Source organism: Nicotiana tabacum, chromosome 2 (genome assembly GCF_000715075.1).
Source record: "Nicotiana tabacum cultivar K326 chromosome 2, ASM71507v2, whole genome shotgun sequence".
NCBI classification, from domain to species: domain Eukaryota; kingdom Viridiplantae; phylum Streptophyta; class Magnoliopsida; order Solanales; family Solanaceae; genus Nicotiana; species Nicotiana tabacum.
In genome coordinates, this window is record NC_134081.1 from 18,108,923 (window position 1) to 18,127,809 (window position 18,887).

The 18,887-nt window shown below is 36.9% G+C and overlaps 1 protein-coding gene and 1 non-coding gene across 8 annotated transcripts in view; one reads left to right on the plus strand and one right to left on the minus strand.

Annotated features, from left to right (window-relative positions):
- Window positions 1-905: 905 nt before the first annotated feature.
- The window catches only part of LOC107820058 (E3 ubiquitin-protein ligase PRT6), a 37,044-nt gene continuing 19,062 nt past the window's right edge, over window positions 906-18,887 (minus strand). For 3 of the 7 annotated variants that reach the window (XR_012699484.1, XR_012699488.1, XR_012699486.1), the window contains exons 5-19: window positions 14,938-15,181; window positions 14,158-14,865; window positions 9,196-9,396; window positions 8,407-9,071; window positions 8,044-8,095; window positions 7,341-7,968; window positions 7,043-7,251; window positions 6,393-6,931; window positions 6,196-6,300; window positions 6,041-6,107; window positions 5,852-5,929; window positions 4,593-4,661; window positions 3,832-3,929; window positions 2,559-2,688; window positions 906-1,232 (exon numbers count right to left, since the gene is read on the minus strand). Coding sequence is in view for 1 of the 7 variants with exons in the window: in XM_075231397.1 (XP_075087498.1) it covers window positions 3,855-3,929; window positions 4,593-4,661; window positions 5,852-5,929; window positions 6,041-6,107; window positions 6,196-6,300; window positions 6,393-6,931; window positions 7,043-7,251; window positions 7,341-7,968; window positions 8,044-8,095; window positions 8,407-9,071; window positions 9,196-9,396; window positions 14,158-14,865; window positions 14,938-15,181 (3,640 nt within the window). In the remaining 6 variants the exon portion in view is untranslated. Of the gene's footprint in view, window positions 1,233-2,557; window positions 2,695-3,831; window positions 3,930-4,592; window positions 4,662-5,851; window positions 5,930-6,040; window positions 6,108-6,195; window positions 6,301-6,392; window positions 6,932-7,042; window positions 7,252-7,340; window positions 7,969-8,043; window positions 8,096-8,406; window positions 9,072-9,195; window positions 9,397-14,157; window positions 14,866-14,937; window positions 15,182-18,887 lie in introns of those variants that run through there. The other 4 variants (XR_012699485.1, XR_012699489.1, XR_012699487.1 and 1 more) reach the window with 3 other exon arrangements.
- LOC142174149 (small nucleolar RNA Z279/snoR105/snoR108) lies at window positions 13,395-13,500 on the plus strand. The gene has a single exon (XR_012703483.1). It is a non-coding gene; the product is annotated as a small nucleolar RNA Z279/snoR105/snoR108 (small nucleolar RNA).

The following is an 18,887-nucleotide window of genomic DNA, read 5'->3' on the forward strand; positions in this document are numbered from 1 at the left end:
CTTGAATAGGAAAACTTTAAATGAAGACCTGATCCAGCTTTTCCTGACGAGTGATGACACCTTTTTTTTTAATAACCTGACAATCTTAGAGATATATTTTACATACTAGTACAGAAGTTCCTATAAAAATGGAAAATGTGTGCGGTTTGAACTTTTAATTTACATAGTAGGAAATAACAAATTAGGTTTACGATGGAATCTAAAAATCGATCACTGACCCAATTTAAGTAGCTCTGCAGGATGATTGAGTTCAGATTGAGTTCAGTACTTCCTAATATAAAATTATTGACTTTAGATATATAGTAATATAGAGAAGACAATTGTTTCAAGCACGACAATGGAACCGTCCCTTATTTCCAAAGTGACAAAAATGGAACCGTCCTTATTTTCAAAGTGAGGAGGAAGGGCTACTCACATTTCATTCGATGGTCTCCTTCGTTACCCATAAAATGTGGAAGTATCGACGTAATTTCGTAGTTACTTGATCTGAATGTTAACATAGTTTTCTACATAGGAGCCATATTTTTTTATTTCAATCGGTAAAAGGTATAATTTATTGATGAAACAGCACTAAGATTGTGATGAATATGTACAACAGGAGCCATATTTTTCTTTTCTGACAATCGATAAATCCCCTAAAACAGTAGTGCGCAATTACAAACTCGATGGATAATAAGCTGCACATCTATCCCCTAAAACAGTAGTGCGCAATTACAAACTCGATGGATAATAAGCTGCACATCTAACTCCATTTAAATACTGGAGCCATATTTTTTATTCTGAAAACCTATAATTTTGAGTACACAAAAATCCCGGATTCCCTCATGTATCCAATGTGGTATTGTTAATCAATGAGGCACGGAACAAGGTGTACGATTTTAGGAGCAAAGCAAGCTAACAAAAAATGAGGAAGGGAATTTGAATATTATCGCTCGATTATAGCATATTTCTGTATAGGTCTGTATATACACAATTCATCCATTGCTTGATGACACTTGAATCATCATTGACATAAGAACAGAGGAAGCCAAAGGGTAAGACTAGATTGTTGCGCACACATAACAATCCATATGGCTAGATATTAATATACACATGAAGGATAGCAAAGCAGTTATCATATATTTATTCACAATTTCTGTACAGCTAGGTGCTGACAACCTGCCGCTCCATCTCCACCACCGAGTCATTTTCATGGAATACAGGCATCCTATTCCGATGGGCAATTCCTAATCCTGCCACATGAAATTTTAACTAATTAACATAAAGGAAGAGATGCACGATAAATCAGCATCTCAAGACTCCACACGAGGAAGTATTTCACACGAAAAAAAGGAACATAAAATATGAACAACAGGAGTGGTTTGCAGTCAACTAGAAAAATCAATACAACCACCCCAAGGAAAAAGAGAGGGTGATGCAACCTTGGGCAAATTATAGCGAGGGCTTACACAAGCTTACTCTAAGCAATGTTATGAGAAGCTATACAGGAGGGAAATTCGGTAGAGAAGCTTGCAGATACAGATTGCCACTTGCTTATTCCTAAAGCAATTTTTTAAAATTCAAATTAAGTACCTTTTGCAGTAGCAGGAGTTAATTTACTAGCCCAAAGACATGTCATTGCACCCAACTTTTTCTATAATCGATCTTTATTCTTGTAAAGCATCTCAATTTAAGTCCTATACATCTTACATTGCAACAGCAACAACTATGCCAGTCCCAAATAAGCTGAGGTCGGTTATATGAATCCTCACTGCTTCATTTAACCAATGTCATCATCATGCCAAATAAAATAAAGGTTAAAAATAAGTGTTTATATATATGGTCTATAAATTACAACAACAACCCAGTGTATTCCCACAAGTGGGGTCGGGGGAGGGTAGGATGTATGCAGCCTTACTCCTACCCTGGACGGGCAGAGAGGTTGTTTCCGATAGATCCTCAACTAAAGAAAAGATGAAAGCAGCACATATGGTCTATACATTGCTCATATCAATATGCTGTAAACAGACCTCGACTAAAAATTGAAATGTAAGAATGCATTGCTATATTAGTAGCCTGTTATTGCACCCCAGGCTTACAGGTCCTACCTATAGGAGTGCCAACTTGGAAAATGTCACATAATCTGATGCCATTACATAGTAAAAGATGCCAAATACTCATTTGCTAGCAAGTTACAACAAGGTGGTCTGAGACATTTCAAGCGTTTTAGCGTCTTTTGATTACGTACAATTAAGCAATCCTAGTTTAGCAGAAAGCTCCAACAGTAAGCCTATCCTACCCAAGTAATCTAACGCACCTTAGAGCTACAATTTTATTGATACTTTGAGGCTCCACCTGTCACTATATTGATGTAGCATGTTTCAGGAACTAAATAGGTCAAAATTTTAAAATATTTGAATACTACAAGTGGATGTTAAAGATTCTGATGACGAAATAATCACAAGAACACTGTCTGATAAGCCTCGCTGATGAAACAAGCAAATGAAATTGCTTTTGTTCATAGTGCAGAATAGACAAAGCGAAAATTTGGTTGGGGGGGGGGGGTTATACAGACTAACCTCAATAATCTGTACATAGACAGCACGAGACCGCACTAACAGCAATTTTCCTGAATCCTTGTCATAACTATGAACCAGGGGACAACACCACAATTGTTATCATCGTTAAGGTATTCGAGTCAGATATAACCTGCAACTGTCAAGAGAACCAATGAAAAAAGGGAAAATTTCACATAAGAACAACTGGGCTCCCTACTTTTCAATTTTATAGCCCACATTTCAATTTACAACCAACTAGCCCAAAAATAATAGGCTAAGATTCAACATCCAACTCCAATAGGTTCTCGAAATTACTATTTAATTTTTAAAAAAGATTGCTCAAACTTTTAAATTAATTTTCGAATCAGTAATTGTAACTCAAATATTAGTTCAACAAACCAAATCCATTTGGGTGGTAAAAATTAGATTTTTAATAAGCTTAAATATGTGGGTTTAAATTTCGAATTTGATTTTGTGAGAAATTTGGAGTGGGTGTAATTTAGACTTGCTAAAAATAGTATAAGAAGGTTGTATATAAAATTTGAAATCATTTAATAGAAATTTGGACTGGTTTTGAACAAGAATTGCAACTAAAAATCGTGGAAGAAGTTCGTCTACAAACGCTTGTATAAAGGTGTATATAAGTGTATAATATTGTATAAGATGTGTTTATACACTCATATACACTATTATACAATATTATACATAATTATACAAAAAACTGATTTCATTTCTTCCTTGCGTCTTTTCTAAAATTTAACTCAAATCTTGCTCAAATCTACTCCAAATCACTTCAAATTTAAATTTTGAACTCATTTTGATATTTTCAATCAATTGGAACAACACCCAATCCAAACAACTAACAAACTCAAAAAATTCAATTTTCGAAAGCAAAGCTTTTAATGGCCTTCAATGGCGGATTTCTACTCTTCAATTTCTTACCTTGAAACCAGGTGACACAGGGGAGGGGGGAGCAGAAAATGCACGGCCCCTTGAAGCATATGTAGAAGATGTGAGAAGAAGAGAGAGTGAAAGCAATGGTTGTGAGAACACAAATTTAACTCCACAACTTTTAGAAGCAATGGTTGTAAGAACAGAGATTTTGAATTTGCTAGTGCTTTCAAAATATGTACAATACGGGCTAGGTCGGGTAAAACTTAAAAACATGGGCCATTTTTTGTTATGGTGTGAAGTCACGTGTATTTTCTTGTAATTCTTTCATGAAAAAAAGACCGCAGGTAATTGTAGAAAAAAAAAACAGAATACAACAATTATTATTGAACTTTCATCAAACCTTCACCATCACAAAATGCAAAGCTAAAGCATGAAAAACGCGCCAATAGTTGTCTGACGAAGCACCTTTGAACTTCGATCTAATCCATGAGAAGCCACCTAGAATTTGGAATGAGAAAAAAATCAGCAAGCAAGTACAACCTTAGAAAATGATAATTGAGATTCGATGTGCCACAGAAGCAAAACCCAATGGTTATGTTCTAAGTTGCTCGGACACGGGTGTGGGTGTCCGACACGGGTACGGATCTAGAGGTCGAATCCTTCGAGATGTAAATTCTAAGATTCGGGGATACGGATACGGGTGCGGCGATCCGGCTAAAAATAATTCAAAAAAATATAAATATAAAAATATCTCTAAATTATGAGAAATTTTGTGGAATGCTTTACGTATAGCTTGTAAAGTATGGATTTATTTTTTATTCTCAAGTTGTAGATAAGTAAAGGATTGATTTCCTAAATAAGGTATGCTATTTTCTTCAAATTTACCCTAGTTTTAGTTCTGATTTCGGGAATTAAATTGTATCTCGTCCCGAAATTTTCCGTCCGTCGTGGTCAAAGTACCCAAAATTGTTTGACCAGATCCGGTACAGATCCCATATCCATACCCATACTAGTGTCGTGTCGACACGGGCGCGGCACCTAATCTGCCATGTCGGAGCAACTTAGGTTATGTTCATTCAGCAGAAACATAAAAGTTGAATTCCTTAATAACAATGGCTAACACGGTGACACACAACTACTGACAATGGCTAATTTCCTTACCATATGAGTTAAGGCAGCATAACGTTCCTCATTTAGATATAATGGCTTTCCCCTATGCATTTCAATATCCTGCAAGAATAGGAGCGGAAGAGTGTAAGATCCAATTTGATATGCGGACATGCTGGTTAGAACCCAGATGCTTCCCCACTCCAAAAGAATTTTACAAGAAATAAAGCTCAAGGCACAATGCACGTATATCTGGACACTTTAGTCTTGACAATCGCCAGAAACAACTATTTGACTGAAAACAGAGAAAAAGAGGAAATAGAGAAAGGAAAAGGGAGGGAAGAAAAACAAAAACATGCCAATCCATCAAAATTCGAAGAAATAACAAGTGACAATCTAAGTCTGTACCTGTCACATGTTGGAATTATGATGAACATATCTTAACTTCACTACTACTCTTATTTTATTTTGGCATGGTGATGATATGAGTTGAGTTTAAAGAAAGAAGTTAGGATTCATATTGCCGACCCCAACTTTATTCGGGACTGAAGCGTAGTTGTATTTGTATCTTTGACGAAAATAACACATCTATATTCTATAATTGAATTTAAGACATTTGAGGCATAACCTTCTTCCTGTTGTTCTCTCCAAAAACACTCATTTTTGTTTTTCAGTCTTCTTAAATTTCAAAACAGGAGCCTGTAAAGCACCTTCTTTGGAAAAGAAAAGGTACATGTCACTGTTTGCTTGGGCTTATTATGAGCTTAGTGGCTAGAGATAGTGACAACAAACTTCAATAAGAAGAACTTAAACAGCTGCTTGACGCTCTTTTGCATGTCTAATCAGTAATGCTTCCAAGGGCTATGTTATTCGTATTCATTTTTGTCTCACGTTTGCTCTTATATAGCGCGTGGTTACATGATGATGCTCCAGACCACTAACTGTTAAAAGGAAGATATCTTACAGACTAATATTTTTGTGTGCAGTGGACTGAAAAGAGGGAGAAATAGAACAACAGATAATGGTAGAATATGAATAGCATGAAGGAACTCTTCAGCACATGTATCTTAGGAGGTGATCTCAATAATGAACATCTCCATCATTGCTCTCAATTATTGAGAAGAAAGGAAAACTAGTCTGGAACCTTTCCTAAGTTGAATTCATTCTTTAATGATTTTTCCGAGCAACAAGCAAAACTTTTTTTCATCAACTCCCTTAGGAAAATGAAAATAAAGAGAGAAGCTCGTTGTCAACCAAACACCTTGGTTGCTCTGAAGCTCTTCTACGGTAGCTAAATCCAACCATTAATTTACCTCTTCTCCAAATGCATCCAAATATGGTGATGGCCATGGCGCCTGACGAGCAGATCTTTGAAGCAATATTGTTGTTTTCTACAGTGAAAAGTAAAATTTCATTAAGCCATCCCAATGTCAAGAGACAGTATTTTGCATATCAAATAGGTCAAGAGAAACAAGTAAAGCAAAAAAGGGAACAACACTTACTCTGATCAACAAGAACACCCCAGTACCAGCACCACAGGCCATTGCATGAGTTTGGCACCCAATTTCCCTGGAGTTCAATTAAATGCGTCAGGCACAATATTAAGGACCATAAGAAGGTTTTTTAAAAAGAAGGTGCAACCCAAGTGTATTTGGACCTGCAACATGTCTTCCAACTTGCGGAGCACAATTTACCACATAACAAACACAATGCAGGATCCTTCAGAACAGCTCCGCAATCTGGGCAATTCTGTTTAATATACCTGAAGGTAACATCAAGATATCCTGAGTTTTAGATTGTCCATACAAAGATAGAAGACCAGTCAAATAACTTTTATCCATATCTAAAACCAACCTCTGCAAGAGGTCCTGATAAAGATGAGGCAGAAGCATCATTCTGAATGGGGTTGCAGGAGTGGAATATAAAACATCCTTTAGACTACAAGTTTCAAACTCCTTGTAGAAATGATTCAGCCATTTTTGAACCATTGGACGAATTGAGATATCATTGAGAACATTATCAAGTGTGGGAATCTTTAATATCTTTTCCAACTTTTCGATCTGGACGAGCTCTGTAGCAATGTTATCACCACAGTACATAAGTTCATTAGTTGAATATGCGGATTCATCTAACTTGTTAATCCCACCGCTAAATGGCACCACTCTAGAAGAATGAATCAATTTCCACAACAATATACATCTTCTTAAGTAAGGAAAAGTCAAACTGCGAATTGCATCTTTGATATCATAAGAAGTTTCTATAAAATTAGAATTAAAATATTCCTGAGCAACTCCATGTTCTCCAGTTACTTTATAGATGTCAGTAAGTAGAGAATCACTGCATCCTAACTCAGGCAAATTGCATTGATGCTCTCTGCAATAGGTTATTACAGCCTGCAAAGAAAAGACGAGAATCTTTTTCTAACCACCTTGGAGCTAATGAAGCGCAAAGAGATCTAATATCTACCAAGAAAAAAAGGATTAGAAGAAGGGAATTTGTGTAACCTGAGTGACAGCAACAACATAGAAAAGATGAACAAGGGACAAGAAGGCATCTTCGCATGACAACAATGGACATGGAAGGCAATATATTGTCCACATTAATGAAGAAAAAGCATCATGCGCAAGAACTGGATCAGAGGACCATCTCCAAAACTGAATATCAGGATACTGATCTTCTGTTTCAGCGCATTCTAAGATGTCTCGCATATTAGCTGCAAAGCATATATTCCAATGATCTCATCTTTCTTCTTTTACAAAGTAAAGGAAACTTAAAAGGCAATTCAATGGAGCAGATATATACCTCCAAAAGATGGATCTGGAATTTTATCTGCAGAAGTGCCAGAGCATATAGACTCTGCAAACAGCTGAATGCCTCTCAATCTCAAGAGGACAGTAAGTGAGTTCTTTGTTTGTGTGCTTTGTACAATACTTAGTAACAAAGACAATATAAAACCATTTGAAGATTGGAGTTCTTTGTACAAGGCACCAAGACTGTAGTTTGGAGCTAATGATGTCTTTCCCGCTCGAGCAGCAATTTCAGTGGCTACAAGTGAGTACCTAAGAGTGTCATACAGAATCAAAGAGTGACTAAGTCTACCAGATTCTGAAATCTTCTCCTTGTCTGGAAAGTACATTCCACACAACATACGATACACAGGTTCAATGTTTACTTTCATCCGCCCAAACTGCCAAAGTGGAAGTCTTTGGAGAATCTCTCTACTTCTAACAACAGCAGCTGCATTTTGTAGGAGAAATAAAGCTTCTTGAAAGTGAAGTGCATCAACCGCTCCACTTGACAACGGTGAAGGGCCAACAGCATCGGATGGACCGGAAGTTGAGCAAATGGATGCGAACCTCCCGGAATCTGCAGGTAATGCTGGCAGGACCGAGTTGGCAAGTCCACGGCATACAGGACAAAGAAACTCACCCTGAAAATAAAAAAATCAATATAATTCAGCAATTCACTCCATCACATAGCAAAAGGTAGATAGGAAGTACTGTACCTGATCTGGATCTACAATATGACCTCCTTCGAAAACAAGTCTTCTGTTATATCTGTACAAGAGTGATGAGACAGTTAATTCATTGAACTTACTGAATAGGACTGCCAGGCCAATTATAGAACGTAATATTACATGTATTTTATAAACTCTAATGCGCAAACCATTTAAGTCCGAGGACATACTAGACTAGAATAAAGCAAATTAAAGATACAAGTCAAAAAAAGAAAAGCAATCCTAGAAAGAAGAGAAAGAAACTCAAGAGACCTGAAAACCAAAAGGAAGAATGGTGAACCAAATATAAAAAATAATTCAAGTCGATTGGACAATAGTCTCAAAGAAAGAGGAACGGATAGAAAGAGTTACCTTTCCTTTAGTGACGATAAATAGCAGTCAAGACATCCCTGATGCACAGCATGTCCACACGATGAAAGATAAATTCCATCACAATCTGAGAGACCAAATCCGTAATACGCTGAAAGCGGCGTACTTGACTCTAGTTGAACCTTGTACGCACTTTCAGATGCAGAAGGACTATTAAGATTTTCTCCTGCAAGAGCAGAAATGTACTTCCCAAGCAAAAGTGACTCAGCACTCCCACCACCTCCTCCTGCAGAAATTTTCTTATCATTTCTTAAAAAATCCCAGGACCACGAATTGACGTCCACTTTTTCGCGAGTGAACGAGTATAATTGTTCTTCAAGCATCTCAAGAGAAAAATCTGCGTCTTCGTCGGCATTGCTTGATGTGCAAGGCAGTTGAATCTTAAATGCTGGGAACTTCGCCCTAACATATTCAAAAAATGCTCCTACTTCCTTAGGTTTCCCTTCCAGAGCAAACTCATTTATTGCATGTTGAATCAATTGCGTCAACCGAAAAGATGAAATCACTTCTCGGCTGCTTGATAAAATGCTCCTTTGAGATGCGATATTTGTCATTCTTTTGGCACAAGATGCTGGTTCTTTCCTGGAATTGGGGGTTTGTTCCCACGAAGGAGGTCCTCTATTGGTGAAAGTCAGTTGCCTGGATTTCTTATTTCAAGAATCACAATAAAAGTGAAGATTTAACTTTAGTAGACTCCCCAAGCACAATTATTGAGATAAATCAGCAGAGATATCCAAGCGCAACGAAGTGAAATAAACACAAAGCACATACCTGAAGAAGAATCAGGTATGATAGAGGACTTTTAGAATTTGGATCATGACAGAGAGAGCAAATGAATGGAGTAGCCTCTTCAGAATTACGTCTAACATCTGATTCACTTCTTTCCTTACCAAGTTTAGAATCATCTGAACCAGCTTCTGCAGAGGAATCTATGCTCTTTAAAAACTTAGATTGTTGCACCCTCATCTTTTCCTGCAATGTAGACATGAAATACATATGAAAGTAACCGAGTCAAACCAGAAATCTGACTTTAGTGTCAACTGAGAATAGAAGGAATAAGGTTACTCTGGTTCTACAAGGATTTCTAGAAACTATCTGAACTTTAAAATAAGGTAACATAGCACAACGGAAACAAGAACAACCTAGATCCAAGTAAAGGAAACACAAGCACATCGAAAGATGAATTATGTGCCAATTTACACGAAATACATATATACTGCTAGGCTGGAATTTCTGTAAAATCCATAGTTTTGATTACAGAGGCTAAAGCAAGGCTGCCTCCAACTCTGGGCACTTAATATAACAACATCCTTTAGATTTAGCAGCTTTCTTTATGGGAATGGTGCATTTCAATAAATGTGACATAAACTTGTACATGTTTCTTCTCTTATTTGCATCTGTCTACTTCACTTCAAAACCATACTTCACCTCCGACATGGAAATTTTTACGCTTAATACATACTTTACCCCTTAACTTGCATGCAAATCCCTTTGACACACCCCATTTTCACGGGCAACTTTTAAAAAAACCAATCTTTCTCCAGGTGTGTCTTTTATACACCACTTTGGATATCGGGCGCACACAAGAACAACCTAGATCCAAGTAAAGGAAACACAAGCACATCGAAAGATGAATTATGTGCCAATTTACATGAAATACATATATACTGCTAGGCTGGAATTTCTGTAAAATCCATAGTTTTGATTACAGAGGCTAAAGCAAGGCTGCCTCCAACTCTGGGCACTTAATATAACATCCTTTAGATGTAGCAGCTTTCTTTATGGGAATGGTGCACTTCAATAAATGTGACATAAATTTGTACATGTTTCTTCTCTTATTTGCATCTGTCTACTTCACTTCAAAACCATACTTCACCTCCGACATGGAAATTTTTACGCTTAATACATACTTTACCCCTTAACTTGCATGCAAATCCCTTTGACACACCCCATTTTCACGGGCAACTTTTAACAAATCCAATCTTTCTCCAGGTGTGTCTTTTATACACCACTTTGGATATCGGGTGCACACATGCTTAACCAAAAAAATAAGCACGTAAGCTGTGATAATTTTGTCCCAATCCTGACACGTGTCAAGATTTCATATTTTTTTCTTTTTTTTTTTATCACTTACCTTTACCCCATCGTCTCACGCTGCTAGCACCCCCCCCCCCCCCCAAAATCTTCTCCCACAGAAACCCGCTCCCTCCTTCCCCAAACCCCCCTCCATCTTCATCTCCCAATCTCTTCATTTATAAAAACCCACAGAACCTAGCTAAAAACAACCGAAACATCTTATCTGAAGTGAAGGCTCCACTACTAGCCACCGCTGGAAACCGACGACCTTATTCCCAAGCTTATAACCAATACCACCAATTCCCTCCCCCCCCCCCCCCCAAAAAAAAGGAAATTAGATCGGAAGAACTCTTCTTATGTTATATCTGGAAATAGAGGAGTTTTTGCATCAGATTTTATCTCAAATGGCAAGCTTTTGCATGAACTACCACGTCCAGGCACCAAAACACGAGCTCTTGGGTTCAACTCTCCATGGAAGTGTTTTTCTTTAAACATTTTCTTATTCAGAATTTTTTAAATTTATAATTGGAGGGTTGTGGTGTTGAACTGGTAATGGTCCGACGGCTGTTGGTGTTTTGGAATTGAGATGAAGACGATGCATGGCAGGGTGATGGCAGCCATGATGGTGGAGAAGATGAAGCAGGTGAGGGTATAATTGTAATTTAAGTGTTTTTATAGTTAATGACACGTGTCACTATTTGATTGGTGCGTGATATACACGTGTTAAGCAGATGTGGTCAAACATCAAAGTGGTGTGTACTAGACACACCTAGAGAAACGTTTAGCGTGTAAAAGGTTGCCCGTGAAAATGAAGTGTGTCAAAGGGATTTGTGTACAAGTTGGAGGGCAAACTCAGTGGCGGATGTACATGGACACTTATGGGTGCTTGAGCACCCATTACTTTTAACCAGATTTAGTAAATTTACATAGGCAATTATAAAAATAGTTAGTTAAATATAGAGTGAGCACCCACAACTAAACTCATATTTCCTCTTCTTTTGGATTTTTTATCGGCGAGCACCCATCAGTTTAAAATTCTGGATCCGCCACTGGGCAAACTAGGTATTAAGCCAAGTTTTTACATGGTTTCATTTTACACATTAAGCACCTGGGACTTTCTCAACACATAGGAAGAGAAGGTTATTTATCCTAGAGGGTATCTAATGCCTAAAAATAGCATCAAGTTACATGCACATTGCCTTATGAATTAATACAGTCCTTATGATAAAGAACCATGTAGTCCTTTTTCTTTTTCTTATAGGAAAAGAAAATTTATCGACAGTGTCATACAGAAGACTGGATGTTATCAAGAAAAAGCAGTATCATGAAAAGCACGGAATATTCAAGCACAAAAGATTCATTAAGTAGCCCAAGTAATATACATCATAATGAATTGCATCTCCTTGCTTCATCTTGCACATTATTAACCAGTTTGAACTTCATGGATTTTAAAACTCTTCTCAATAGTAATAGTCATTGGTGTTAAGCCCTTCAAAGACAAGAGACCAAGAAAATACCTTGATTTTAATGGAAGCGCAACTTTCAGAATAAACAAAGACACAGAAAAACTCATCAATGGAAGCGATTGCAGTCATAATAAACCATTTTGAGAAAGTTGCTTGAGTTAGCCTTATTTTTTACCACGGTGGTGCCCGAACCACCTTGCGTGCACCTCAACCATTCCCGGGTACCTGCTACCTCTCACCGTCTCACCAGAGGTAACTATCCCACCAAGACTTAGGCATGTGGTAAAAAATAAGTTAGTATTTTTTGTATTTGCTGGGATTTGAACCCTGATCTCCAAGGTTTGCACCCACTTCATTAACTATTAGGCCACACACTTGTGTGTAAATTTTTATTAGCATATTATGCTTTTAGTAATAGAAAGGAAACAAAGCAGGAGATATAAATTTATCTTAACCCTGTTTTAATTCCACTAATATTATCATCTTTTTGTTACATAAAATTTTTAAACAAGGAAGTGTTTTCACAATATGATATTATAAGTGGTACTGGAACGTATCAAACAAAGATATAAATGACTTAAGTAGTATTTCTACGGGTTTCCAGTAGAATGAACACGGTAGAAACAATAAGGATCTGAAGTCGTACTACTCCTCAGTCCACCTACATTGAACTGGATAATAGAGAAATTCACAAGCCTGAGATATGTAACATTTTAATGTTAGATGAACGGGACTAAAAGCAAGAGATAAGGATGCACTCTGAGAATTGAAAAGAAATAAAAAGAAATCATCATTAGATTAAAAAGACAAATCAAACTTTAATCAATGCAACTAGATAATAGTTCATTCAAAAACTAAGGTTGAGGTTGTACTTTGAATCTTTCAAGAGGTGTGACTGGTAACATCAACTAACATTTGTAAAACATCTCCTCTACACAAGAATTCGCCACATCTCATATTTAGTACGGAAAATGTACGAGCTCTATAATGCGTATTACTGCATTACATTCAAGTACAATGAACAAAAGAAAACAGGCACACATACTAGATCATGACTAGGTTACAAGATCTCAATAAATTATTCTTTCCAAGAGTGGAAACAAGGTCCAGAGACTTCAGGGTAGAGAAGAAACTAAAGGATGTAACAAAACTGAAACTTCTTTATACATAAAACAGTCTGATCATATCATCTGAATATTTAAGTTTTTTGGAGTGGAGAGAAATTTATTTATATTTTCAGAACCTCTTCTAATGTGCACTTCCCCCCCCCCCCCAACCAATTGAACAAGCATGCAGAATGATTACCATAATAGTTGAAGAGAAACACTGACACTTAGCGGTAGATCTCTGCTCACTCTACCATGTCAAATAATGCAATCCACCTCATCCGAAAGCTCTTGCCAGATGATCCTTCTGGCAAGTTTTAATGGGATATGATGAGTGGTCAAAACTCGCAATTAATAAGTGAAATGGGTGTCCAGCCCAGCCTGGTTACGACAACCATGGGCACTTTCTTTTTTACCGATCTAATCCCTATTCTTGAAGGAAGTTAAAAAGAATTGCTAGAGAAGGGGAAATAAAGTACATTATTTATCCTTAACAATCATAATCATGTGAATAGCATGACATTCATACTCTAACCACCCGTAGAAGTACATGAAAGAATCACATTCTCACCTAAAATTTATGAAGTGTAGCTCTTCCATAATTAGCAAAATCTCATGTCAAAAAGAAAGAAAAAACTATGTTAGCTTGAGCAATTAAGTATCTAGTCTTCCAAGCGCAAGTTTACCAACTCTTTCTATGTCTCTTTTTAACCCTATACACACGGGGTATCTGATCTACAAATATTCTGCATCTGAGTCAGAGGAATCCCTTACTTTGTGGAGTTAGTATTTCACTTGCATGTTTTCATATTTCACATGCTTTAATGGTACATGTAAAAACATGTACACTAGATAAGGAATTTCAACTTCTTGAACAGGTAGCTTACACTGGGAAACATGTAAAAACATGTACACTAGATAAGGAATTTCAACTTCTTGAACAGGTAGCTTAAACTCGGAAATAGCAGGAGCACAATACAAAAGCAACATTTTGAAGTTAATTGCCTAGAGAGTGAAAAACACATTCCATGATTAGCAAAATATTTAACAAGAATATCCTTAACATTCTCTTTTAAAAATCGTACCATTATAGCAGCTTGTCTCTCTCGAGCTTTAGCTTTGCGCTTATCACTGTCTGAAACTGATCCCAAGTTGTTAGTATCACCGGTCAATATAGATTGCGATAGTTGATCGACCACCTCAGGTGCAAGGTCTTGAAGTTTTATCTTGCATCCAGATTGAAGTTCAGCAAATTTTTTCAATACACTTCCAACAAAAGAAGAGAGGTTGAATATTCCAGCTTCCACAAAGTCGTTTTCTTTCCTAAATTTCCTCATCAACAAAACCAAAAGAGACAACAAGCTCTGATCACCATATTTACCCAATGACAATTCTTCACTAGCTAGTGCTACAATCGGAATGACACCATCCTCATAGCAACTATGATCACCAGATCCCCCATGCATAAAACAAATATCTAATGCAAGAGACAACAAATGCAATGCTGTTAACACTACACCATCTGGAGCACGTGAAGCGTTTGATTTATCAGAGAAAATAGCATAGAATACAACAGCCCGAACTATTTGGAGTGTTGTCCTGCAAGTAGCTATTTGAGCTATTCCACCAAGAGGTGGATAAATCTTGGTCCATTTTGGAAGCTGATTGGTCCATGCTGATACATTACAGAACCGCATGTATCTCTCTTCAGCAACTTGCAACTCCTTTGAGTTCCAACGAGGATGGTATAAATCTAGCTCCGTCCAATAGGACGCCCGGAGTTTATACATACCCTGCGATAGATAAGAAATTAGGATCATAGGACAGAAATATCAATCAGATAGACAAAAATGTCACAGACAAACCTGATTCATGCCAGAGGGATTGGAGTACACTGCTATCCTATCCAAAACCTCTTGAAGTTTATCGATCTTGGACAAGTCACGAGGCAAAGATTTCACCAACTGGCTACGAGTGGCATCACCAGTTGATAGTTTATATACCAATTCCCTTTGCAAACACTCACTAGGGGATAGCCCAGAAAACCGTCTTTCTTTCACTATTTGTATGATAAGAGTAAGCATCTCTTGAACTATAGTCGGCTCATACCTGGAAAAGTGTTAAAATAGATGAAACCAAAAAGCAGTTAGATACTCCAGAAACAAAACATAGAGATTTGAAAGCATTTTGCAGAATCATTCTGAACACAAACAAGGTTTCAGTAAATTAAGAAATTCAAATATACAAAATCTTAAGTTCACCTAAAGCAAGCATTAAAGAATGTAAAAGGCCACCTAAGAACCTCAGACAAGTCAAAATTAACTTTTATTCTTTAGCAAGTTACTTCTAACTCGCTAGTGATCCCACCAAATTGGACTAAAGGGTCTTAAATTCTCTATCTTTGAAACAATGGCCCAAATCATGTCATATGATGAAAATCTTAAGGTATATTTATTTACATGTATGAGGACATAGCATACATGTCAGACATCAATATACACTAACCATTGATGAATCTTCTTCGTTATTCTCTAGTGTCAAGGACTTAGAATTGATGTGGACAACACCACCATGAGATAAGACACACATTAACATCTTAGTTCTAGTGAAACTACAAAATTTAAGTATTTAACAAAACAAACAATCATTCAATCAACTAGACCTTAATTCTGATTGGTTGAGGCCACCTATATGAATCGTCTGTATCCACTCCGCTCTACTCATGCCATTTCATTACAATACAAATTAATTCATCATTTAAGGTGAATTAAGAATTCTTTAAAACTAGACAGTCTCTACATAGCTCACTTATACCTAGTGCAATTGAACAATAACATTTAAGCCTTAATCACAACTAGCTCTCATTGCCTATATGTAATTTATTCGATTATATCATGTTCTTAGTAGGTCAAATGATCCGAGAAATTGAACTACTTCCTTCTATGTGATTTTAGGACTATACATCCATTTTTGTTATCTTCACTCACCATATTGTATGCCTGAAGATTGGTACATCTAAATGTTTGTGTAAAACATGACCAAATCCTCTCAAGCAACATGTTCTAATCATATCCTTCGTGTGCTACATGCACCCCCTTTTTGATGTTATTCTAATATTGTTCAATACTAAAGGTTAGCTCGTTCATAAATATAGTAAACAAGTACGAGCTCAAGAAAGATCCTTAATATAAACCCGCAGTATGGAAACACTTTTATATCTTTGCCCAGTACTTTCATATGCTTCTCATAATTATCGGTATATTTTTTAAAGGCGTTTTCTAGGAGAGTCGGCTAAAAACGAATCGAGACGGATTGACGGGGTGCAAGTATCGTGGGACATAAGTCCCAACCTTTGGGGCATTCATTTGGAGCATAAGACCACAAAACTTCCCCAAATTAGAACCAATGACGAGCTTTGGGTGACGTGGGCTATAAACATACCAATTGGACTGGTGGTGTGCAAGTATTGAGGGGCATAAGTCCTAACTTTTCGGGCATTCATTTGGAGGCATAAACCCAGAGAACTTCCCCACAATGGAACCAAAAGTCCTTAAGTCCTTTATTTAATACTTAAAAACTCAAAAGTTAGATGAGTGTAAATTCTCAAACTAAGGAAAAACTCAAAGGTCAAAGGCTTTTTTTAAATATTAGTTGTAATTCCACAATCCTTTCTCTTTACATTTACTTAGCAACCAAATATTGCTTTGCTCTTTGTCTGCGAAATGCTAATTGTAAAGTAATAGCTTTGTCCTCCAATGCTTGCTCTGCTACCACGCTTCTCGCTTGCGGTTTCTTTCTTCATGCATTATTTTCACCAAGTTTTTTTTGTTGATCTTTTAATTCTTTTTCAAGTAAGTTTTTAATTCTGGAATTCCTTTTGGCATGGCTCTAGTTTAGGTATTTTGGTTTTATTCCAAAAGATGTTCTATTTCTGTTATAATGCGCATTTGTGATTGGTTCTCGGGTTTTAGATTTTCAAACAATAACTTAAAATAACTGTCATTTTATTCTATGAATTATTAGGAACTATTTCCTCTGTTAATTTATAGTGATGATGTTTGACAATGCATGGAGCTTAATTAAGAAAGAAAGAAAGAAAATTTTTTAAAATTTTTGGTCTAAATTATATCAAAGATATTTATATGGCTATAACTCATTTCATTAAGAGTAAATGAAATGTTTAAATTGAACTATTTCTAAATATTGAAAGGTATCATTCTTCTCAGGGACATTAAAAGAAATGTGTCGCGTAAAATGGGACAAAAATAGTATCATTTTTATAACTCTATGGGTGTCAACCGAAAGCTTGAGACATGGAGAAGCACCTTGGAGAGTATGGCTTTAAGATAAATAGAAGTAAGATACATGCGCAGCAAATTTAATCAGCATGAGAAGAACGAAGTTGAAGTGAGACTAGATGGGATTGCAGTGCCAAAATGTAAACAAATTAGATATCTTGGTTCGTTCTTTCGAGAAAATGGAATGATAGATGAAGATGTTACCCATAGGATTATAACCGGATAGCTGAAATGGAGAAATGCTATGGGGGTGTTATGTGTAGTGTTGTAAATAGAGCTTGCCTCAGCACTAATAGCGTGAGGCGACGCGAAGCAGAAGCTCATCGCCACTTTCATCTGATGCGTGGCGCAATTAGAAAAGAGGCAAGAAGGCGAGGAGGCGGCAGTGAGGTGAGGAGGCAACGCTGCGACAAAAGCGTCGCATTTTTTATTAAAAAACAAGAGACTTAAAAGGCCAAATTAGGGTTTTCTTCTTCAGATTCAAACATTTTCTTTCTCTTTGACCAACAGCCGCAGCTCTTCTTCTTCAAGGGTTCAGGTACGGATTTCTCTTCTTTCTTTCTTTCTTCTTCCTTTTCTTTCTCTTTTTCCAGCAATAGCTCCTCTGTTTTCCGGCAGCAACCTCGGTTTTGTCTTCTTCCTTCTTCGTTCTTCGTTCTCCATCCTCCATCCTCCATCCTCCCTCTCCCTCTCCCTCTCCCTCTCCCTCTCCTCCTTTCTGGCAGCAACTGATCTTTCTTTCTCCTCTGTTTTCTCTCTTTTCTGTTCTTTTGTGGCAGCAACTGATCTTTCTTTCTCCTCTGTTTTCTCTCTTTTCTGTTCTTCTTTCTTCCGTTGTTTCTCTGTTTTCTCCTCTCTTTTTTTCTTTTTTCAATTTTAGACTTTTAGTGTACAATTGATGAATTATTAACTATCTAGTTCTAGACTTTTAGTATATACTATCTACTTTTAGTTTTTGAATTGAAATATTTGGTAATATGTTATTGCTATTGAGTTTTTGGTTATTTATATATGCAAACTTAATATTTTATTATTTTGTATTAATTGGTGCTTCACTTCAAAAGGTGAGTGCTTCGCTTCTCGCCTCAGTGAAGCAGGCCCTCGTCGCTATTTGCCGCCTCTCGCTACCTAAAACACTGGTTATGTGATAGAAAGATGCCTACCAAAGTGAAAGGTAAGTTCTATAGAACAACCGTAAGACCGGCAATGTTATATGGCAGTGAACATTGCGCTGCTAAAGTCCAACATATCCACAAAAAGAGTGTTGCAGAGATGAGAAGGCTAAGATGTATGTGCGATCATACAAGATTAGATAAGATTAAAAATGACCACATTCGACAGAAGGTGCAAGTAGCACACATCGAGGATAAAATAAAAGGTCGCTTAAGATGATTTGGTCGTGTCTTGCATAGCCCTATAGAGGCACCGGTCTGTAGGTGTGAAACTATGGTGAATGAAAGTGTTAAAAAGGGACGAGGTAGACCTAACATCACATGAAAGGAAGTTGTCTCTAAAGA